The sequence below is a fragment of the Myodes glareolus genome, chromosome 19 (genome assembly GCF_982192425.1).
Source record: "Myodes glareolus chromosome 19, mMyoGla1.1, whole genome shotgun sequence".
Lineage (NCBI taxonomy): Eukaryota > Metazoa > Chordata > Mammalia > Rodentia > Cricetidae > Myodes > Myodes glareolus.
The window spans coordinates 22,099,067-22,122,554 of record NC_142044.1 but is presented as its reverse complement, the minus strand read 5'-3'; the positions used below and the strand labels follow the sequence as shown (position 1 = coordinate 22,122,554).

General features: G+C 41.0%; 1 protein-coding gene, 1 long non-coding RNA gene and 1 other non-coding gene across 8 annotated transcripts in view; all 3 read left to right on the top strand.

The window, feature by feature from the left end:
- Window positions 1-22,753, top strand: part of Tatdn1 (TatD DNase domain containing 1) — a 33,553-nt gene extending 10,800 nt beyond the window's left edge. The window contains exons 2-12 of one of the 6 annotated variants that reach the window (XM_085678952.2): window positions 1,268-1,317; window positions 3,420-3,601; window positions 4,333-4,396; window positions 6,293-6,436; window positions 6,527-6,569; window positions 11,186-11,271; window positions 11,361-11,401; window positions 13,766-13,842; window positions 17,827-17,897; window positions 18,823-18,949; window positions 22,651-22,753. In XM_085678952.2, the coding sequence (XP_085535078.2) occupies window positions 4,336-4,396; window positions 6,293-6,436; window positions 6,527-6,569; window positions 11,186-11,271; window positions 11,361-11,401; window positions 13,766-13,842; window positions 17,827-17,897; window positions 18,823-18,949; window positions 22,651-22,747 (747 nt within the window). In that variant the 5' untranslated portion in view covers window positions 1,268-1,317; window positions 3,420-3,601; window positions 4,333-4,335 and the 3' untranslated portion in view covers window positions 22,748-22,753. Of the gene's footprint in view, window positions 1-1,267; window positions 1,318-3,419; window positions 3,602-4,332; window positions 4,474-6,292; window positions 6,437-6,526; window positions 6,570-11,185; window positions 11,272-11,360; window positions 11,402-13,765; window positions 13,843-17,826; window positions 17,898-18,822; window positions 18,950-21,979 lie in introns of those variants that run through there. The other 5 variants (XM_048457271.3, XM_048457274.3, XM_085678953.2 and 2 more) reach the window with 5 other exon arrangements.
- LOC125415282 (U6 spliceosomal RNA) lies at window positions 5,870-5,977 on the top strand. Its single transcript, XR_007236598.3, has one exon. It is a non-coding gene; the product is annotated as a U6 spliceosomal RNA (small nuclear RNA).
- Window positions 18,956-19,983, top strand: LOC146891094 (uncharacterized). Its single transcript, XR_015735598.1, has 2 exons — window positions 18,956-19,357; window positions 19,418-19,983. It is a non-coding gene; the product is annotated as an uncharacterized LOC146891094 (long non-coding RNA).
- Window positions 22,754-23,488: the final 735 nt, after the last annotated feature.

Here is a 23,488-nt window from a genome sequence, read left to right as displayed (position 1 = left end):
TTTTCTAAATACAGGCACTGTCCCTGTCACTCATAACAACAACAAAAATGCTTCCTCAGGTCTCACCACAAAACTTAACTCTCCTACTTCATTTGGACATTTGGATGATATGTTTATATGTTATTTATATAATAAACGTAACTACTGAGTAAATTACATTCTGCTTTCCTTGTCCATGTAGCATTTAGATTACATGCTTTGCTGTTGCATGTGTATATATATGCATGTGTGTTTGTGTATGTTTCTGACATAAATTATGTAGTGGTCAATTATCACTACTACAGCTGTGCAGTTTATAATCTAGCCAGCCTAGCTGCTGTACTCAGTATAAGATTAACTAAGGTGATCTTTGTCTCAAATTTTGTAGCTACTTTAGAAGTAACAATAATTGAATTCTATTTACATTTACTCAGATAACTACATATGAAATTAATAATTAAGTTTTTATATTTTATTTGTTGCCCATTTGTTTCTGGCTCTAACCCTTGGCTGGGGAGATAGCTCAGTGTATGCAGTGCTTGCTGTGCAAAGCATGAAGTCCTGAGTTCAGATCCCCAGCACCCATGTTAGAGCTGAGAGCAGCAGACTGAATCTATAAGCCTGGGGTCCATCAGAAACAGTGGCTGCAGGTTCAGTGAGAGTCTCAAAATATATGCTGGACAGTGCTAGAGGAAGGCGCACAGTGATGCCCTCTAGCCTACATGCATGTATATGCATGGGCACACCCACGTGCCCACCCTCATATACATGGAAACGCAAATTTCAGATACACAGCACGTCAATTGATTATAGTCATTGAGTTCGTCTTTAATTTGGACCTCCTGACTTCTGCCGTCATCTCTTTTTTGATCAAAAAATAAAAGTATAATTAAGTTATTAGTTATTCAGCTTCTTGTTTTATACTTTTTTAAGGTTTTGCATCTTGAGTTTTACTACATTATAGCGAAATAGCACTGACTTGGCTGTGTTTTTTTTTAATATTTTTATGGTTTATTTAACTTTATTTTATGTGCATCGGTGTGAAGGTGTCAGATCCCCTGCAACTGGATCTTCAGACAGTTGTGAGCTGCCATGTGGGTGCTGGGAATTGAACCCGGGTCCTCTGGAAGAGCAGTCAGTGCTCTTAACCACTGAGCCATCTCTCCAGCCCCTTGGCTGTGTTTTAGTACATGATTATTTTTATAATTTTTACCTTGAGAGAAAAAATTATAGATAATATCTCTCTATATTTTCTAGGTGTTCTTAATATGTGATTTTTCTTACACAGATGACTTACAGGATGTAATAGAGAGAGCTATCCAGACTGGTGTCAAAAAGGTAACATTTGAATTTGGCTATTATTAAATTTCTTTGTCTCTAAAATAAATTTTGGTTAAAATGCTGCAAAGTAAAAGAGAAAGAGCTAGTAGCACACACTTAGTGAATATTTCTGCATGTAAATAGGTAAATAGAAATACCCTGTTCACAGCTGTTTATAATGCACAGTCCTCAGGTCTGTGATCAGAAGTGTGACAGTGTCTGTGATAGGAAAAGTAAACCTGAAACCAGTACTGGATGCAAAGACAACTCTGAGTAGATGCTGTCCTCTAACTTGGCACGTGTTAGAAACAGTCATCAAAACACATGCATACATGCCACATGTGGTTAGCTGTGGCCATGCCATTAGACAGCTGAGAGCATGCTTTAATTTTAACAATATAAAATTCCTAAAGTTTTTAGAGTTTATTGTTATTATTAATTAATATATTTATTTATTTTATATCCCAACCAAAGTTTTCCCTCCCTCCTCTCCTCCCACTCCCTCCTCCCACCTTCCCCATTCCCATCCACTCCTCCTCTAATAAAAAAAGTGAATATTAACTAGCTTACATCAAATTCTTCAAGTAGTTCTTTAAGTTAGTTGTACAAACACCAGACCAGCCCACACCTACAAGAAACAGAATCATATTCCATAGCATAGTGTCAATTCACTTTGTAACGATGACTCTAAGTTAAGCACCCTCAGTTCTAAAACCTGACACGACTAGATAAATTCTGCAGTCTCCGACCCCAGATTATATTGATTATCCAGAAGTAGCGAGAAAGGACCAAAGGCACGTGAGCTTTCCATCATATGCTCACTCCCTCGTGATAAATTTGTATCTCATGTTTTTCCGCAAATGCTGAAGTGTCCCCTGTCAGCAGGAGCACTGCACTCATTTCTAGTCGAGCACACACACGGTAGATGGGAGGTGGAAACAGCGAAGCAGAGGCAAACTCACTGGGACTTTCTGAGTTCCTTCCCAGCAGCTGTGTAGTGCTGATGAGAAGTGTGGCTTTGGCATCACAGACTTGGCTTCCAGTCTCAGCTTCCTCCTTCCTAGCTTTGAAACTTGGACTAGTCTAGACTTCAGTTTTCTCATCCATAAAAAAGGAATGTTTTAAAAGTATTTAAGATAAGTGTCCTGCGGGTTAAAGAAAATCCTGAATATGAACAAGTCATCATGATGTGTGTGGTGACATCACCACTGCCAGATCAGGAGCACTGTATACTGGGAGAGGAGACCACGGCCCAGGCTTGCCTTTCCTTTCGTAGGCTGTGTGGAGAAGGTGTATGTAATGTATGTAAATTTGGTTAGAAACTATTCTTCACAATTGAAATTTTGTATGTGGACAGTTGTAGACAGAAGTTTCTGTTTACAGTCCCACAACCATTCAGTCCTAAATAAACACACAGAGACATATATTAATTATAAACTGTTTGGCCTATTGCTCAGGCTTATTACTAATTAGCTCTTATGACTTAAATTCACCCATAATTCTGTCTATGTTTAGCCACATGGCCTGATACCTTTTCTCAGTAAAGCATTCTCATCTTGCTTCCTCTACTTCTGGCTGGTGACTGCCTCTCTGCCTTTCCTTGTCCCAGAATTCTCCTAGTCTGGTCACTCTGCCTATATTTCCTGCCTGGATACTTGGCCAATCAGTGTTTTTTAAACCAATATAAATGGCAATCTTTACAGTGTACAAGAGCATTATCCCACAGCAGGCACTTGGTTTAGTTTTAAAGAATTAGGTAAGGTTAGTGAAGAATAGTTTTCCTGATATCTTAAAAATTTCTTAAATCCTATGTTCTATGGGCATTTGAGATTTTAATTAGGACTGTATATCCCCTGTATAGATGCTCAGTGGCTGGTCATACTGGAGGTTTAAGTTGCTGTATGACACCATCTATTTTTCATATGCAATTCCACCTTTGTTTTGTGAGCATTCTCTTTGATGTGCACCTACAATGAATTCTTTAGCTTAGAGAGACTTTGCAATATGTTTTAAATAACTAAGTAATCAGTGTCATTAATTCAAATTTTAGGAAACTGTACCTTATACAGTCCTGCCTGGTAGTCACCTTTGACACAGGGTTCTTTAATTTTGTCTGACAGATTAGCAGAGATGGGCAGCCTAACTATCAAGTGACTGTAATGGCTGTCTGAAGTATGCTGATTTCTCAAGAGCCATGAATTCATTTTACAGAGAATTGTCACTACATTAATGTATCAGTTTTTGGTCTTAGAACCTTTCTACTTTCTTTAGTATTATGCCGGAGCCTCTAAAAAGCTTTTAGGTGGGTTGTATGTATTTTATATGTTATATTAGGAATTAAAGCAAAAACATTTTAAGTATCAACTCATCTTAGAATATGATAAATTATAGCATACAGTATATTTTAATGACAAATACCTATTTTCTAAACAAACTTCAGCAGCAGGGGATTGTGTTACATAGTGTCTCTGACATGGCTGAGTTAGAAGACTGCTGCTTTACATGTAGTTTTGGGGGTTAGATGGCTGTGATACTCTGTCAGGTGCCATCTGGGTGGCCTTCCTGTACGTTTGAGATGGAATGAGACTGAAGAAGAGAAACGTATTATATTCTTAAAGAAGCAGTTTTGACCTCCTGGGAGTTCCCAGCCCATGCTGGAGACTTGTTAAATTAACCAACACTGTTCAGTTACTGATTTCAGTGAACACAATTTTGAATTTGCAGGTCTCTAGCTATTCTGTCTTCTGTAACATATAAATCACGTCCTCAGGAGACTTGGGGGTCTAGTAGAGACAAGCATGTGAATACACGTCACTGTTTAACAAAGAAATCCTGTGTGCGGGGAGGGTGTGTGGATAGGAGTCAGGTAGCACTGTGTGACCAGATGATCTTCCCCCTGAATGGTAAAGGAGGGGGAGGTATAGAGAAAGGGGGGAGGCAAGTGAAGCGCCGTCAGTGAGCTGGTGGGGGTGTTTGGGGAACAGTTGCTGATGGCCCTGGAGAAGTCAGCTTCTTTACTTCTTGCCATTTCAGTTTATGATCACAGGTGGAAGTCTACAGGACAGTAAAGATGCTCTGCAGTTGGCACACACAAATGGTACCCTCTTCTTACTTTTACCTAAACAAAATGTGAATTAATTAATTGTGAAGAAGTCTTTCTGAGAACTGCTGAAGGTACAAATACAGAGAATGCTGACTATAGACATGAAGGAAAATAGACGATTTTCGTGGAGCATGCCTATGACGACAGAGTTCAGAGTACTCTGTGGTATATCAGATGTCTGAACAAACCTTGTAGTGCTTTACAAAGATTAGGATTTCAGTAAATAAGGGTAAAGTTACCCACATACATAATTCATCTTCAAGTAATTCTGATATAAAATTTTATGTGCGTGTTTTAATGTTTGATATGAATTGTTTTTATATAAAATCTTTTAACTAAAATTGTAGAGGATTATCGTTACTGAACACTTCTTTTGTGAGTCAGACTTTGTGTAAGGCCCCAGGGGTTTAAGTAATAATATAATATACTACTCTTGGGGCTAGAGAGATGACTTGGCGTTTGAGAGCATTTGCTGCTCTTGCAGAGGATTCAAGCTCAGTTCCCAGTGAGGGGCAGCTGCCCGCAAGGCACAGCTCAGGAGGCGAGGCATCCTCAGCACACACACTAATAAATGAAAACGCACTGCTCTCCGGGTGCTCACCTCATGCTCACACATCCATGCTTATTTGACATTCATATAACTGTTTTATATGCATACTTTGCTAGAAATCTAGAGATTAGGCAGTCCACACAGTTTTTTTTTAAAGTACAGCTGTGTTTCTTTATGTATGAAATCTTATCAAAACTGTTTTTTATAGAAATCTTTATAAAATGCATGCTTTTCTTTCGGCTGCATTGACTCTCAATCTTAAAAACGTGAAAACAATCGTCTTCCGAGGACCTTTTGAAGTATGGGGGAAGATTTTCTTCCATGCTTTGCATTCTCTAACAGTTTAGTTTAGAAATTCTTCTCCCATCTTTATTACTATCCTTCCTCCCATTAAAGAGACGTCTGCTGGTCCTGTTGCCTGTGGGAGAACCTGAGGAAAGCTCTGTACCCTTCCCTGAGTTCGGCTGCAAGTTCCTGTTGAATTCCTAAAACAAACAGAGCTGGGTCTCTCGGTTTAGAAACCCAACCCAGGGCACTATGCATGGTGCATGTGATATCCAAGCACTCTGACGTTGAGCCAGTCTCCCAGCCCTGATACACCAGACTTCTGGTTTGTGTTTTTTACTATTGAAGCTACTAAAAGTTGGGCCTCCAGGTAGTGAGCTTTGTTTTTTATTGTAAAAGAAATCCCCTTTCCCACTCTCTAAGTCAGTCCTGCAGGTGCCTGTGGAGCTGGGGTGACAGCAGTTGTGAGCCATCTGGCACAGGGACCAAGCTCTGGTCGTCTTCCAGAGCAGTAGGCACTTTGAACACCTCCCGCCGCTACTGCTAACCTTTTTAAGGGGGGTATATGGTGGTTGTTTATTAAATACGTGAATTGTGATGGCATGTAAACATTAAATAGAAAAGAAAATTGGGTGCTTGCTTTGGCAGGACATGCAGCACATTTGCTAAAACTGGAACCAAAGATTAGCGTGGCTCCTGTACAAGAGGACATGCAAATTTGTGAAGCGTTCCATATTTAAATAAAAAAAGGATAAAATTAGATGATATTTTAATAAATCATTTCACTTTTTATTCTCAGATTCTTGATATATGGTCAGCTCTGGAAATAATTCACTGACTATTTTATTAATACTTGAAGGTAGTTTTTATATGCACATCCCACTTTTTAACATATTTAGAAATTCTTATTTGTTTAATGTACATAATTCTGGAAGTTTGAATTGTTTATAGCTATCAAAGATAAGTTGAAATTGCCCTTTTCACTCATTTTAATGTGTTAGCTATTAATATGAACGATATTCTGAAAATAACCCTAAGATGTGGTTTTCTGTTAGACATGTTTTTCAGTACAGTTGGGTGTCATCCCACAAGATGTGATGAATTTGAAAAGAACAGCCCTGATGGTTACTTAGCGGGATTGCTGGACCTTGCTAGGAACAACAAGGACAAAGTTGTCGCAATAGGGGAGTGTGGACTCGGTAAGTGCAAACCTCCACACTTAGCGTTCTTTTGAAAATAACTGCTTGTTATGTTCAGATTCTGAATAATGGTTATTCTTTCTTTTAAAGATTTTGATCGCCTGCAGTTTTGTCCCAAAGATACTCAGCTCAAGTAAGGAAATTTGTTGATTTGAGAAACGGTTGTAAACTCCTAAGAATAATTTTTATTTGGCACATGTGGTGTTAAATATCAAGGTGTGGTTGCTTCCCCTGGCATATATCAAGAGTTAAGTGAAACAAAGACCACACATCTTGGCATGAAACTAATAATCCCCAGCTGATTAATCACTGGATCTGATCTGAATGATAGAACAAAATGTTCTGTATCATAGACTGTTTGGTAGTGGTGGCAAGAGATATATTTATACACAAACCATCTACCGTTTGTCCACTGTAGTTTCTTAGATATGAAGAAGAATCTGGATCAAATTACCTCTTAATAAATTTTGTAATTTGATGGCGGGGAGCATCCATGACACCTGGTGTGATGACCTGAGAGACTTTTCACGTTATACTGCCAGTAATGTTAGAGACACTTTGAGATCTGTCTCTTGAACACTATGTAATCAGTTCACCTAATCTGAAAAGTTCACCGATTCACACTGGGACAGAAGCTTCTCAGGCCATTCCTCCGCTCTAGTGTCTGTCTGGGCCAGGATGAGCTTCCTGAGCCAGAGACCGGAGTCCCAGAGTCCCGCAGGATACCTTGCCCATATGGTCTTTCTTCTACAATGAGTTAAAAGTGGTTCTCAAATGCCACCTAAATACTGCAGACCAGATTTGGCTCCATGAAAGTATTGATAGTGTACACAGGTTCTACTTACTTCTCTGAAGATAGCTTCCATCATCAGTATTAGAACGTAGTATGTATAGCAGGGTATGATTGAGCTGTAACACACATCCGAGCATCTATAATAGAGTGGAGCTCAGTCTGTTCTGTAAATGGTTGCTGAGTGCCTCTTCAGTGTGGTAAGAGTAAAGCTTGGCTCTTCGGCTTTTATAGACAAGAGAGTCTATAAATAATGGTTGTAGGCTAGTACGTGCTGTCAGGAAAGTGTATACACTCGAGGACTTGTGTTCAATTCCTACCACTACCACCACTAACACAGAAAGTGTACGGCTAGGAGATGGATGAACAGGGAAATCTGAAATGTCTTTGCTAAGATGACAGCACGATATTGGTCTCTTCAAAAAGAATAAGCTAAGAACAAACTAAAGCGAAAACATTGGTAAGATTGCTTGGCAGTTTTTAACTTGAGATTCTAAAATGTCTATAGAAGTAATGATCTCATTTGGATTGTTGTCAAGAAGACAGATACCCAGGGACCCCCCACCCCATCCCACCTTGCCCCCCACCCCCTTATAGGCTAATCTTTCCTGTGTCTATCAATTTCAGTATACGTACCTAAGTATATTGAACATACACAGCAGACTGTGTATGCTTTTTCCAGTGTGTCGAAAGCATACAGCAGGTCTGCTTGTGTAGTTCCCTTGGTGTCTAGTTGAGGAAGGTGGTGCTCTCTGTTTCCTGTATGGATAAAAGGGCTGTAATTTGATTTTTACTGTTGAACTTACTGTTTTTGGAAGAATTTAGATCTTGACCTCACAGATACACATGCACATGTGTGCACATGGAGGTCAGATGTCAGTAAGGAGTTGCCCAGCTGTTTTGAGGCAGGGTTCATAACTGGGACCTGGGACTCTTCTTTTACATGGATATCAAATTCAGGATCACATGAATGCCCACGGACACTTTATTTACCAAGCCACCTCCCCAGACCCTTGAGCTATTCTTTCTTTTTTTTTTTTTTCCTTCTTCCTGTAGTCCTAGTTGACCTGGAACTCACTATGTAGACTTACTGAAATCCTCCTGCTTCTGCCTCCTGAATCCTAGGATTAAAGGCATGTACCACCATACCTGGCTTTTTTTTATGGCATGTGAAATATTAATCTAGTATATGATTTGTTGGTTTTATAAAAAACATTTTCCCCTTTATAAAAGTGTAATAGTTATTGCATGTGAGAAATATAAGTAGATGCACCTGTAATGGGTAAAGTATACTGTCTTCGGAGAGCAGGCCTGAGGTGGGACACAGTCTTGCTGCTCCCTGGTTGTCTATTCCTTTATACGCTTAAGTGTTCTCATTGTTAGCATGAGGATGCCTCTGTCCCTCTTTTTTCAGTATATGATGGGTAAAGTTCATAGTGCCTGCCTGGACAGATTGAGATTGACTACTCAACAATTACGGCTTCTAAAGGAAAATGCCAGCTGTGGCTTTCGTTGAGGGTTTTTGAGGAATGCTTTAAAAAAAAATACATCACATCACTGTGTCCATGTATATGCACATGGAAGTCAGGAGAGGGTGCCAGAAAAAATACATCACCGTGTCCATGTATATACATGTGGAAGTTAGAAGAGGGTGCCAGAAAAAATACATCACTGTGTCCATGTATATGCACATAGAAGTCAGGAGAGGGTGTCAGATCCCCTGTACCTGCAGTTACAGGCGCTGTGAAGCAGCCGTCCTGTGGGCGCTGGGAACTGAACATGGTTGTCTGTGACAACAGCCATTGCTCTTAACCAGGGAACCATCCACCTCTCCAGCCCCGAGAAGCGCTTTTTTAGAGAACAAGAAGGTGAAACAAGGAATGGGAACAGGAAAAGGCCTGCTTTGGTTATGAAAGTTTATCTTTTGAGTCATAGCAGTGTTTCTAACTTAGATGCCCTGTTCCACTTGCTCCAGACACTTTTCTTGGGGCTTTACAATGTTAATATTATGTAGGTTTTTTTTTTAACAGGCATCAGACAAGATTTGAAAATATTACTGTGAGGATGCTTAGGTGACCCTCGAGGGTTGACGCCATCCAGGCTGTCAGCCACAGTGTCACACGCTGGGCTTTTGGAGCCGCCCAGTCTTAACCAGGAACAGCTGCTGCCCCGCAGCTGCCCTTGGCAAGCCCTGTCCTCAGCGTTGACCCAAGCTATCCAGAAGTAGTGCTTAACCCAAGTAAGGCAGAGCTGTGACAGGATTGTCGTTTATGAGCCGGAAGGAGTTATAAGTCAAATAAACAGAAGAAGCTTCTGACTCTTGTCAGTTCCTGCTCTGTAACTTATGTCATTTGCTGGTTGGTTTTGTTTTTCCACTTTAAAAGGCAGCTATTTGATGTTACATACCTGTTATCCTCAGTGTGTACTAGTAGTGTGTTTTTGTTTTGTTTAGCCATGTGGAACTTTTCAAGATTCTTATTTTATTTTTGTGAGGGAGCAGGCATGCCGTGTCATGCAAGTGCAGGTCAGAGGCCAACTGTGGTGTGGACTTGGTTCTCTTCGTCCTACTTTGGTGTGTGCTGGGGATTGAACTTAGGCCTCAGCTTCCATCCTCGTCCTGCAGAATCATCTCACCAGCCCCCACTTGACTTTTTTTGTTTTGTTTTTTTGAGACAGGGTTTCTCTGTAACTTTGGGCCTGTCCTGGAACTTGTTCTGTAGATCAGGCTGGCCACGAGCTCAGAGATCTGCCTGTCTCTGCCTCTCTAGTGCTGGGATTAAAGGTGTGTGCCACCACTGCCCGCCAGCACTTGACTTTTTAAACATATATTTTTATGTATATGAGTGTTCTGCCTGCATATGTGTGTGCAGTACCAGCAAAGACCAAAAGAGGGCATCAGAGCCCCGGGACTGCAGTTACACATGGTTGTGAGAAAGTGAACCTGTGCAGTTACACATGGTGCTGGAAAGTGAACCTGTGCCCTGGAAAAGCAGCCAGTGCTCTTAACCACTAAGCCATTTCTCCAGAGCCCTCCACACACATACCACATGACCCCACAAGACCTATCTAGCTTAAACTCATGGATCTTTCTTCCTCTTGAATTATGTAAAATTCTCTGGGCACATTATAGGCTTTTGTTATTTTAATGAATTATACATTTGCCTAGTTTGTGACAAGAAGCTACTTTCTAAACTGTTTAGTTCTATAAAACAGTGACTTGGTGATATGGCTTAGCCATAGGGTGTGTGTGGTGAGCACCTTGGGGAGATAGTCGCCTATGGTGTATAGCTGCATGGTCACATTTACACAGTGACAGAGCACACTGAATGTTGGCACATGTACTACTTTAGTGGCTATGGAATATGTGGCTAGTAGTAATTCTTGGGGGTTCTTTTGAAACAGTTTTCATGTGACCCAGGTTGGCCTCAAACTAATTAGGTTGTTGAAGATCAGCTAAACTTCTGATCATGTCTCCACTTCGCAAGTGCTGAAAATGCAGTCCTGATCTACCGCACTTGCTTTCAAGTGGTGCCGGGGATTGAACCCAGGCTTTGTGCATGCCAGACAAGGACTCTTGGCTCTGTGCCCAGCTTACTACTAGTAATCTTAATCTTTTCTTCCAAGTTTTTATATTTCCTAGCCTGCAAAATGACTTCACTTTAACCGAAACAAAATCACTTTTGCTTATTCTAGCCCAGCAGGATTAGTTAATAAAGAAATAGGTCACCAATTTAAACGGAGACACCAATGGACATAGTGGAAATCGATTTTAATCCTAGTAAATGAAGCATCCCATTCCAGAAGCTAAGTGGCCGAAAAGAACCTGATGGTTTTTAATATCTGGATCCAATATTTTCACTTTCATATTCCCATTTCTAGATAATAAAATTCCTTTAGTTAAAATTTATTTGATATAAATAAATAAAATTTTAGTGTGGAAATTTTCTTGCATTGTGCAGATATTTCGAAAAACAGTTTGAACTGTCAGAACAGACACAGTTACCAATGTTTCTTCATTGTCGAAACTCACATGCCGACTTTTTGGGTGAGTTAAAAGTGAAAAATCATTACAGTTTAAAAACCGTGTGGCAGTTAGACTGAAGTAGCTGAAAGCTGTTGTTTTTTAATTCACAGACATAATGAGAAGAAATAGAGACCGCTGTGTGGGTGGAGTGGTAAGTATCAATGGCTGTGTTAAGTGTGGGATACACAGATATGTCTATGTTATTAAGGTTGGCTTCGGCTCACTCAGATATCAAAAGTAAAGTTATTGAGTCTTTTAGCTGAAAGACATGGAAGTTTACTGCTGGGTTTACAGGCCAGATGGTGTATAAACAGTTACCAATTTTAGTCATACTTCTGACAAAGTATAAGAATGAGTGCCGAATTCTCCTCGCAGGAAACAATATGAATGAACACAGCTATTAGTGTGCACTCTTTCCCACCACCCATCCTGCAGTGCTCTTCTGTTTAGACGCGACACAAACCAATGCTTCTAGCGTCATTCAGGTTTGCTTTCCTCGTTTGCTGGCTGGTAGCCATTCTCTTCACTCTGATTTGAGCCCGTCTACTATGATGTATATTCTGTTCTTAAATGTTCCTCATTTGTGGTGATTTTAGTCATTACTCTTGATACATTTCCCATAAATATTCTCTACTATCCCTTGGCTGTTGCATCTCTGATAGTGATCTAGTCGTTTTGGATCATAGGCTTCAGTAAATAATCTGCCTTTAAAAATTACAAGCTGGGCAGTGGTGGCACATGCCTTTAATCCCAGCACTAGGGGAGCAGACGCAGGTAGATCTCTGTGAGTTTGAGGCCAGACTGGTCTACAGAGCTAGTTCCAGGACAGTTAGAGCTGTTACACAGAGAAACCTTGTCTCAAAAAAAAAAATGCAAAAAAAATGCATAAAATTTCAAATGCAATTTCAGGAGATTCAATGACCATCTCTTGGGGTTAAGGTTGTTACTTAGGTATTTAAATCACAGTTCCATTGTGCCGATCAAGGAAATAGGACCTAACCCTGAGCATTTATGTGGCTTTGCTTGGAACACACTTGTAATTTTATTACATCTAGTGTGTATGTGAACGTGTACAGATTTGTGCCATGCTGTGTGTAGGTCAGAGGACAGCTTGCAGAAGTTGGCTCTCCCCTTCCATCACGTGTGTCTCAGGAACTGAACTCTAGTCAGTTAGCACCTTCACCCAAGGGGCCATCTCTCCGACCTCATCTGTTTTTCAAGGCTTTCCCTGCTTGATGTTTCATGCCACTAGCGAGAGGTACACGTTATTTCCATGTGGCTCTCATGTTAATGTACTTCGCACATCTCCTCTGTAGTTTACTAAGTCTGTGCTCTGTAATTTTACCTCTAGGAGCTATACTTAGGAATTGAGAAAGGTTTTAATTAATGACCTGGGCATTACTGATGGTATTTATTGTCATTCTAGACTTCCCCCTCACTCATTTCCTTTATTTCTAAGTAAAACTTTAATCACATGAGTCTATAACTTCAAAAAGTTAATACCAGGAAGAGCAGAGCCAACTGAAATGTCTGACTTTAATAAAAGAAACTGCCCAGTAAGGCATTAACAACAAGTGCTCTGAGCTGGCTTATAAGAAATCACATTTTAAATTATCTTTCTATCACTGGAAGTGCTGAGGGGAAATCAAATCTTACAGGCAGCTGTATAACATAGCTGAGACATGTTCTCCTTGGACAGTGGTGACCTGACTTCATTTGTAAAGCAGTGTTACTTTTAGTTATTGCTTTTTATTAGATACAGACACCTAAAGCAAGAAAAAAAAAAAGATCTCAGCCCTTTTTGCCTGTGTGGCTGATGTGGATAATGTAACAATTGTCATTTTTAATTTACTTTTATTTATGTTTCATGCACACACACACACACACACACACACACACACACACACACACACACACACACACACACAGGTACTCACTGAGACCAGAAGAGGGCATCAGATCCCCTGGAACTGGAGTTAGTCAGTGTGAGTGCTGGGAATTGAACCCAGATCCTCTGCAAAAGCATAAGCACTCTAACTGCTGAGGCCCACAAGTGACATTTTAAAAGCAACATTCTCACCACTGTATAGAGCTTCTTAAAGCTTACCTCTTAATGATTGATCATTTCTCCTCTAAAAGTATCCTCTGGCAGAGAAATGCAATGGGATTTTCAGTATTTTATATTTTAAATGGGTGTTTCAGCCCCTTCCTCCTCCTGTGTAAGAATGTGGCTCCCTTTCTTGTGTCCTTTGCAGAGAGTCTGGAGAGGGTGATTGTAGCAACACTCGGGCAGCTGCAGAGAAATCTTAGGCAGCTAACTCCGTGTTTTGTGTCACCAGAAATGATGATAGGTTGTGATTACCAAGTCTGGTTTGAAAGAAAAACATTGATTGCATGTGCTACCACATTAACAAACCCTGTGTCAAACCCTTACAGTCATCTCTGGTTTTGTTTAGAAAGTACACCAATGCTACTGTGGATTTTTAGATTACTATACTTATGTTTATATCCCTAGGTGCATTCATTTGATGGGACGAAGGAAGCAGCGGCTGCTTTGATTGACCTGGACCTTTACATAGGATTTAATGGTTGGTACGTTCTTAGGCTGTGTTTTGTTTTCCATGATTTTTATATTAGCAGATTTATTAAAGTTTGTATGCTCTGCATTGATCCTTGTCCAAGAAGTTTACTAACCACTTACGTAAGAAATTAAGTAGTATATTGTTATTACGGGCCAGTGCTCAAAAGATACATGCTGTTAGGCTGCATTCTGATCCTGCAAACAATTGTGTTGAGGTCAGCAGCTGACTTTCTTTAGCAATCCAGTCTGTTCTCAGGTTTTCCCACGCTTTTCACAGCTACACGTTCACAGCACTTTATGTAAGGCTCACGTGTTGGCCAGGGGAAGAGTATTTTATGACAGTCATTGTATATTTCTGTAGGCCACAGGAGTTAGGAAACAGGTGTGAGAACCTGTCCTCTGGCTCACGCCCAGTGACCTTTCCTCTGTAACTCCATACTAAACTTCACTCAGCCTCCAAGTCAGCCGGCACAGCAAGGGCCTGGCCTTGTTCTGTCAGATACACAAGCGTTTTCTACAGGTTGTCGTCTTAGGAGTTGGTGAAGTTACAGAAGAGAGTACGACCTGCTTGCCCCCTTTCAGGGTTGCCCTTACAGTGCTCACTGGTGACATTAGGTGTAAATTCTTAGGGAAGCGAATGGTGGCAATGCTTATTCCTATAGGGCTCAGGGCAATTCTTTCCTAAGAAATGGTACATTTATAAATTGGTAGTCAAACAAACAGTGATTAAGAAGTCAAGCATTCTAAAAGACGTAGAAACAGCTGTTGCTTCCTCCCCCAGCATGCCTTCACCCCAGTCAGTTTATAAACACGTAGCTATCTGCCACTGTACAGCTATGTAATATTACCTGTTACCAGCTCTGACCCCTACTTCCGCTGTTCCCTATCTTCCTTCCAGTGTTGTTTCAGGATTCTGGGTTTATGTGATGTCATTGTTTGTACAGTTCCTGCTGCCTGTGTGGTGGACTATGCCCACTTTTCTCTCCATGTGCCACTTTGTGTTTTCTTGGAGTAACTGACCTCACATTTTTATTTCCTCGGTTTCAAAACTTAAAAGCCCAGCCAGGCATAATGAATAGCACAGGCTTGTTATCTTAATTCCCAGGAAGCCGAGCCAGGAGGATCATGAGGCAGGCCTGGGCTACACAGTGAGTCACTACTTCACTATTTGGCACTTTCTATAGCTCCATACAAACGTCTTATTTGGTTTTCTCCATGAGGGATCCTATTTAGTTAGTTTGTTAGTTCCAGGCCCGTCTATTTATTTGGACTCCTGTCTCTTCTGTGATAGAACCCCGTATTTTTACTTCCCAGGATCTCATGTATTCTGGTGTGGGTTTTGTTTTGCTTTGAGACGAACTCATGTGAACTGTGTGCTGAGGATGACCTGAGCACTCCTGCCTCCGCCTCAGAGTCCTGAGATACAGACGTGAACTACCATGGTGTCATCTGTTAGGTTTGGTGAACACATTCCTTGATTCCTGAGAAAATTTTCATGAGACCTTGTTTTCTTTTATTCTTAAAAGTGTGCTTGGACAGTAATGAAAGGAAGGGGACCCACTTGTGACTCTCCAGCAGTAGCTCCAGTGCTGGCCTGTGACAGCTGGCTGCTCCTCAGTGCTCCAGCCCTTTCCTCGAGTAGGGTTAGTCCGTGTGGGTGTCACGGGTGTCTGGATATTTGGGGACTCTTGTTTTCGTCACTCATCCTGCTGCTCACACACTGCCCCTTGCAGGTGGAGCCTCCTCCTCCCCCTTCTCTTCTTTTTAAATCACTTCTGGGAATACCCTTTCTTTTTTGGGGGACATCTCAGAATTGGGAACTGGTATTATCTTTTCTATAATTTCCATTTCTACTTTAACACCTTCTAAAATTTGCTTTATTTTCAACTTTTAAAAATGGAATATATTTCATCTTTCATTCCTAGCTCTAAAGTTCTCATATACCACAGTCTTGACAGACGGAGTGCCTTCTGTCTGAAGATGTTCTAGCTGGAGTCGCTTTCTTTCTGTTCTGCTGCTTTTATCTTAGTCCTGTCTCCCTAATGTGCTTGGTCTCTTTTATGGTAGATACTCTCTTCAAACGCCAGATAGTCCTTTGATGTTTAGGGAAGAAAAAAAATGCTGGGCATGGTGGCACATACCTGCCCCTAAAGCCAGCCTGGGCTACATGACATCTTGTCACAAACAACTTTTTGGAAGCTCTAGGTGAGTCAGTCAACTGGCAGGCTCAGGTGACAGCTGGACTTTCCCACAGCGGATTCCCACGTGTCCTTCCTTTAGTGGAGACCTTTTTGGATTGATTTTCTGCAGAAGGATGGCCTGTGATCTTTATAGAAAAGTAGGATAGGTGCCAGGAGTTGGTGGGGCACGCCTTTAATCTTACCAGCACTCGGGAGGCAGAGGCAGATGGATCTCTGTGACTTTGAGGCCAGCCTGGTTTTCAAGAGCTAGTTCCAGGACAGGCTCCAAAAGCTACAGAGAAACCCTATCTTGAAAAACAAAAAACAAAAACAACAACAAAAAAAAAAAGAAAAAAGAAAAGTGGGATAGGGATTTATAAATGTAACGGCAATGCTCTGGTGGAGAGTGAGCTTAAAGAGGGGACTCCCAGTTCAGTCTGCATCTTCAGTCCTATGTTCCTGCTCTGCCGTGCTGGCTGTCCCCAAGCCATTCTAACTTGTGTTTTCTTCACCCATCCCCGAGTCACAGGTAATCCATGTACCTCATCATTTCTCTGCCCAGACTTGAAACAATTTCAGTTCCCATTCCCTGTCCTAGCTCAGCATTCTAGGTACCGTGTTCTGGGGCATTGCTCAGGTGAAACTGTTTGCTAGTCTCTTTCTCTAGTCTGTAACATTCAAGTCAGTTAACACTTAGAAGTTATTGTTTCTCCTTTTGTGTTTTGCTTTATGACGATGAGTTGGGTAACAGGTGTCTATTAGTTTAACCAGAAAGTGTTGTTGGGTGAGGTGATTATCAAGGAACAGTAAAACGATCATTGGTTGCCAGGATCAAGTAGGAATGAATGCACAAAGCGCATAGGACTTGTAGACACCGGAGTACTGACTCACTGGCAAGTTAAAGGCATCTGCATTCCCACCCAGGTCTTGGGTAAGCTGGGTGTGGCTGCCAGGTTTTCTTTCTGGGTACCTGGTTGAAAGGGTCACAATCAGTAATGCTGCTGAGACACTGCACCATCCTGTTCTAACCACAGAAGGTGCATTGCTATGGCCACGCTAGCATTATCCCAGAGCAAGTCTGGAGGCCAAGGCCACGTTCAAGATTGGAGTTTGGCCACATTCAGTGAGGGTGCAAATACGGAAGTCTCATAGGACAGGGAGGATGTGGAAGCAGGAAGTCTGCTCCAGTGGCTGAAACAAGTTTAAATGGTACAAGTTAACAGCCTCAGGATTATTCTAAGTTATACAAATACTTTAATTTAAATTTTACTTAGGTTAATATATAAAGTTTATTAAAAGTTCAACTGGAGCCTGGCAGTGGTGGCACACGTCTTTAATCCCAGCACATGGGGGGCAGAGGCAGGTGGATCTCTTAGTTCCAGGACAACCAGCACTGTTACATAGAGAAACTTTATCTAGAACCCCCCCCCCCCAAAAAAAACCATTCAACTGTAAGTATGAGAAAAGGTGTGACTCGTTTAATGTGAACACTCACTGTGCCCCATTCTAGCTCCAGTACTGCATCACACCCTGCATTGAAGGGTCTGGGGGCCGGACAGCTGGCTCAGTAGTTAGCGCGCCTGCTGCTTTCCAAAGGACTTGAGTTCGGTTTCTAGCACCCACGTTGAGTGACTTGCAAGGAATCTGCTGGCCTCTGAGGCTATCCATACACATGACATTCACACAGCATGCATGCATACCTATACAGATACAAGTAAAAATCATATTGTTTAAATGTTACAAAAGGGGCAAAAGTACAGGCAGATTTGAAGTTGAATTATTCACTAAATATAATTTTTAAATATTGTTTTCAAGCTCACTGAAAACAGAAGCTAACTTGGAAGTTCTGAAGTCAATACCTAGTGAAAAACTAATGATTGAAACAGGTAAGTTGATGTTTCCAGAAATTCAAGTTTTATATTAAGCCCTAATGTCCCTCCCCCAAAAAGGTAGAGGACACTGGACTTCTAGTTTTAATTCCAATATATGGTTGTTTGGTTGGTTTTTAGATTTTTGGAGGTGATTACTAATGGAAAGGTAGTTGTATAAATTTCTATTTTCCATTTGGCTAAACCTCAAAAAAGATGACAGAATCTGTGATAACTAGAGTCTGTATTTATGAATATTTATGAAATGGCTCCTCGAAGTAGTTTATATTAGGGTTTGAGATACTCTTACCTCTTTTATAGTGGCTTACTTCCATAGCCCTTACAAACAAACTGAATGTTATCTCTTAAAACAAGTTCAAAATCTGGACTCTGACCTAACCCTGTAACTCAAGGGTTGCTGGTTTATTAAAGTCTGTAGACTGAGCCACTCTAGGGAAATAAGTTTATTTCTTTAGACAGTCGTGAAAACAATGTTACTGGAAGTACAATGCCTGTATAATGTGCAAGTCATTTGAAAAGAAGTAACAGGGCACTCGCTCAGTGGCAGTGTTTGCCTGGCATTCCTGATACTGGGGGACATGCAGGGTTCACAGCCATGCTTCCACACACAGTAGAAGCAACATAGAGCAGTCTTAAAATGTTGACGCATTTCAGTGATACTTCTTGCTGTTTTTCTTCCCCCAAAGCATGTCATATACTAGCCACATTAGTAAGGAAATAAAATAAAAATCAGTCTTTTTTCCAAGGTGCAGCTTGGAACTTTATATTGCGCTTTTCTTGGAACTGTTTTCTGGTGCATTAATTTTGCCGTTTTGGAAGTTAGTGCCTTATAATTTCAGGTTATGTACTAGTGTAATATTCATGAAAAATATTTAGAAAAGTAAATCCCTTAATACCTTCTTTCCCCTTCTCCCAACTCTAGATGCGCCTTGGTGTGGAGTTAAAAGTACACATGCTGGATCAAAATACATAAAAACGTCATTTCCTACCAAAAAGAAATGGGAAAACGGGTTCTGTTTAAAAGACAGAAACGAGCCCTGCCATATAATGTAAGTTGTTTTCTTGAATGGTCTTTACAGATGTCAGAGATGACCAATGACTGTCACGCAGTGAATAGGGACAGAGTCTCTGGCATCCCAGTCAGGTTCAGGCTAGTTCAAACAAACAAGGTGTGCATTGTGGTCAGTGATAAGCCGTCCACTGGCACTTGACCCCAAGTCAAGTTTAAGTTCAGGTTTGGAAATCTGTGCACCTTCATTGCTGTGTCATCTCCTAGGTTCACCTGCATTGCTGTGTCATCTCCTAGGTTCACCTGCATTGCTGTGTCATCTCCTAGGTTCACCTGCATTGCTGTGTCATCTCCTAGGTTCACCTGCATTGCTGTGTCATCTCCTAGGTTCACCTGCATTGCTGCTGTGTCTTCTCCTAGGTTCACCTGCATTGCTGTCATCTCCTAGGTTCACTTGCATTGCTGTGTCATCTCCTAGGTTCACCTGCATTGCTGTGTCATCTCCTAGGTTCACCTGCATTGCTGTCATCTCCTGGGTTTACCTGCATTGCTGTGTCATTTCCTAGGTTCACATCTTTTCCATCCAAATGATTTTACTGCCTCAGTGGCTTTGGTCATTTCTTACTTAAAATGTGCCATAGAGTCAGTCCAATGTACCTTCCCTGCTATTGTTTATCACCTGTTGGGTGACCTTCAGTTAATGGTTATCTAAATGTTAAATATGGACAAAAGCAACAACTCCGGGGAGGTACCAGTTCTCGAAGCCTCCCCTGAAAAACAGAAGGCAGAATTCCAGAATAGGATATGTATAGAGAGCTGTGAAGAATCTTCTGGCAAACAGGAAAAGTTGATCATATCATTTTATGGACACCTATCCAGATTAAGTCTAGACTTTATTGGTCTAGTGTGGTTTGCTGCTGTAGGCTTATCTCCAACATTTATAAAGATTAGTTATCAAATTGTTTCTGGTAGATAGTAATGTCTTGAAAATATGCCTTAATTTGTAATAATAGAGTATAAGCCAGATTTAAAATTCAGCAGGCAGAAAAGCCAATTAAAGTATCCTTCTACACATGCATATGGGTCTTTTGTCTTTAACACGCTGGTTTTGGCAGAGTTTTGAACTGATGCTTAAAACCTCCGAGGTGAGGGATCTTTGTACTCTGCTTGTAAAATACCACTTCAGGCATTTTTGTTTTGTTTTGTTTTTTTGGGTTTTTTTTTTTTTTTGACTGGAGGTGGTGGAAGAATTTGCAGGTTCAATTAGAAGACATTATTTCTCAAAATTCTTCGACAGTCTAAGGGGACAGTAGAGATCCAGGAACAATAAAGAAGCTGTTATTTCACTACGGCCACTTGGCAAATACACACACTACTTGGAGAATGTGGTGCCAATGTGTTTTCTGTACTTAATGCCTTGTAAAAATCATAGCTGTTGGCGGTAGCTGTACACTTGCAAGGCAAATCTTACGGAATTTTTAATGCAGACTTAAGAACTGAAAGCAGTGCATCAGCCTGTCCTGCAGTTAGCTAAATGGCAGAGCTCGGGGAAACTAGCGTTTGCAAGCTGAAAATGTCAACATTTCAGATGGCTGTGCCTCTGCTACTTACAATTTGTTAACTTCCACTCCACTGAGTTTTTATTTCACTGTTTATATATAGGTCTTCCTTTCCTTTAGGCTATAAATTTCTTGAAACATTTTGGCGCTCCTGCTGTGTCAGGAAATGGGCAACTTACGGAGGCTACCTAGGAGAACCAATAGTTCTTACGATCACACACTTCCTGGATGAGTAGGGTCAGTGTGGCAGCAGTTTTGGAGCAAACAAGCAGATGCAGTAGGTCTCAGTCTATGACTGCAACCCTGGAACTAACAACTGTCTGCCCTAAGAGGTTCTAGGAGCATGCTTTACTAATGTGGAATTTAGCTGTTTCCTAAGCAGGCCTGCAGTCGGGTCGGATAAAGACAAATGTTGAGCAAAGGCAGGCTGCAGAAGAGCCTGGCAGTGTCAGGAAGACAATGTACTTAGTGTGGCAGAAAATAGGGTGAGGTGAGTGGAAGAAGAGAAATCTGGGACAGCAAAGTGAGACCAGATCCTTGGGGCTTTTGTCTGGCAGCAGTGTAGATTTCATCATGACCCAAAGAGACTAAAACAGGAGAATGGTGATGTTTACCTGAGTCAGGGTCTCAGGAAGCCCAGGCGGCTTAGAAGTTGCTATACAGCAGTGGGTGACCTTGAATCCTTAATCTCCCTACTTCTGTCTCCCACCTATTGGGGTTAGTCCTGAATCATCATGTGTACATCCACTTTGTTGTTGTTGTTCCAGAGTTAATTGTTGGTCATTGTGGGGAACACTGAAAGGTGATGGGTTGATACTGCAAGACTTTAATGCCTGTGCCTCATGTAAGCGTGTCCCAGTAGGGGCTGGAAAGATGGCTCAGAGATTAAGCGCACTTGAGAGAACTGAGATGTTCCCAGCACCACATATTAGGCAGCTCACAACCACCTGTATCTTCAGCTCCAGGGAAATCTGATTCTTCTGGTCCATGCATTCATGTATGTACACATACCCACACACAACCACTGCCACACACACTTAGGACTGAAAACTAAAGTGTCACAGTAATGCTATACTTAAAAAATAACTGCAGCTTTATGCCTCGAAGCTACAGAGAAATACACTGGATACAAGGGCTGACCCCCTAAACAGAATGCTTTCCTAAGCACAGCGACTGTAGCACATCTGAATAGCAGGGTGACTCTGTTGCACATCTCAGCAGAGCAGCTGTGCTCTGGGCCCTCTCTGTCAGCGGCAGCACCCTTACCAATGCAGTCTGCGCACAGAAACGTCCTCAAGCTCACTGCTTCAGTGTCACAGAGTTCCTTGTCCGTGTCTGTGTCATACTGAGAACAGGCTTTAAAATTCCAGCTAATCTTAAATCCCTATCCTACTTATTTTGGGTGTTCAATCAGGGTACTCATAAAGGGAACAAAAAGCTCATGACAAGGAATATTTAAATATTTAATTTGGACCACAACTTTCTAATCTGTGTTTAAAAACTACTTACAGATAATATTGCCTGGAAACCACCACTGTTGATCATCGTTTTCTGCAGAGACACAGGGAGAGGCCTCTAGGCTCTTCTCTCTGCTCTGAGCACAAGACCGCAACCCTCCCACAGCCACACTCTCTGTACCTGCCATCATGTGTTTACTGTGCACACAACCATCCCTTGCTGTCTGTTAAAGACTAGTTCAGTAAGCAGTGTCTTTCAAGTTTTTGGCCCTGCTCTCCCCAACACCATCATTTTATATATATATATATATATATATATATATATATATATATATATATATATATAAATATAAATAAAATGAAACCCAAAGGAGAAAGGAACCTGTATTATGTGCAACGTACATTTCAGTTTTCAGATGCTCATTATCCAGTAACAAATGTGCTGTGACCTACTGTCTTAAAGGACTCATACCCCCTGCAGCCTTAGCGCTGCACTTACATGACCCTAGTTTCTAGTTTTCTTTATCTGCATGTTAGCTCCAGAACTTTGACTGCCAACAACTAGTAATGTTTTCTTACTGTTATTACTGACAACTTTAGTAACTCTTAAACTTCCTTAGGAAGGGTACAAGATCTCTTACACAGGAAAAGGTGATTATATATAATCACCTTTAATTTAAAACAATATATTCTTAGAAAGTTGATTCTTTTGTGTTTTGTTTTAGCCAAATATTGGAGATCATGGCAGCAGTAAGAGAGGAAGATCCACTGGAATTAGCCAACATGCTGTATAACAACACCATTAAAGTATTTTTTTCCTGACGCTTATTTGTACGTATTTTCTTTTTATGATCTGGAATTTCATGGTAAAACTGTAAGTGTCATTAAGGAGATCTCTCCAGTGGCTCTCTAACGCGGTAACACTGTACATTATACCCTCACTCTGACTCAGAGTCAGAGCAGCACTGGCTAGGCTGTTGATGTCCTGGTTAACCATGGTAACCTTTTTATTGTGTAATTTCACCAAAAGTTTGAAAGGACAGTGATGTTTTTACCTAAAACTTGCACAGCACATCCTGGTTTGTATCAAAGCTTAGTTGATAACAAGCCTATTTCTCAATTTTCAGTCCCTGACTCATGACTTTTGAACCCAGCTCTATTACAGCTTGGACTTCAAGTTTTTCAGTTGCTTCTTGCAGGTTATTGTCCCTTCGTTTAAAAAAGAAAAATTAGTAGCCTTTCTAATCCAAATTATTTTATCTCATCTTTAATTTTATACTAAAGTTCCTTTATTTGCATTTGCATTTTCCCCTTATTTTAAAGAAAAGCTAGGGTCCAGCATTAGATATGTTCTTACTTCACGGAGGACTCTGGGTCCAGCATTAGATATGTTCTAACTTCACGGAGGACTCTGGGTCCAGCATTAGATATGTTCTAACTTCACGGAGGACTCTGGGTCCAGCATTAGATATGTTCTAACTTCACGGAGGACTCTGGGTCCAGCATTAGATATGTTCTAACTTCACGGAGGACTCTGGGTCCAGCATTAGATATGTTCTAACT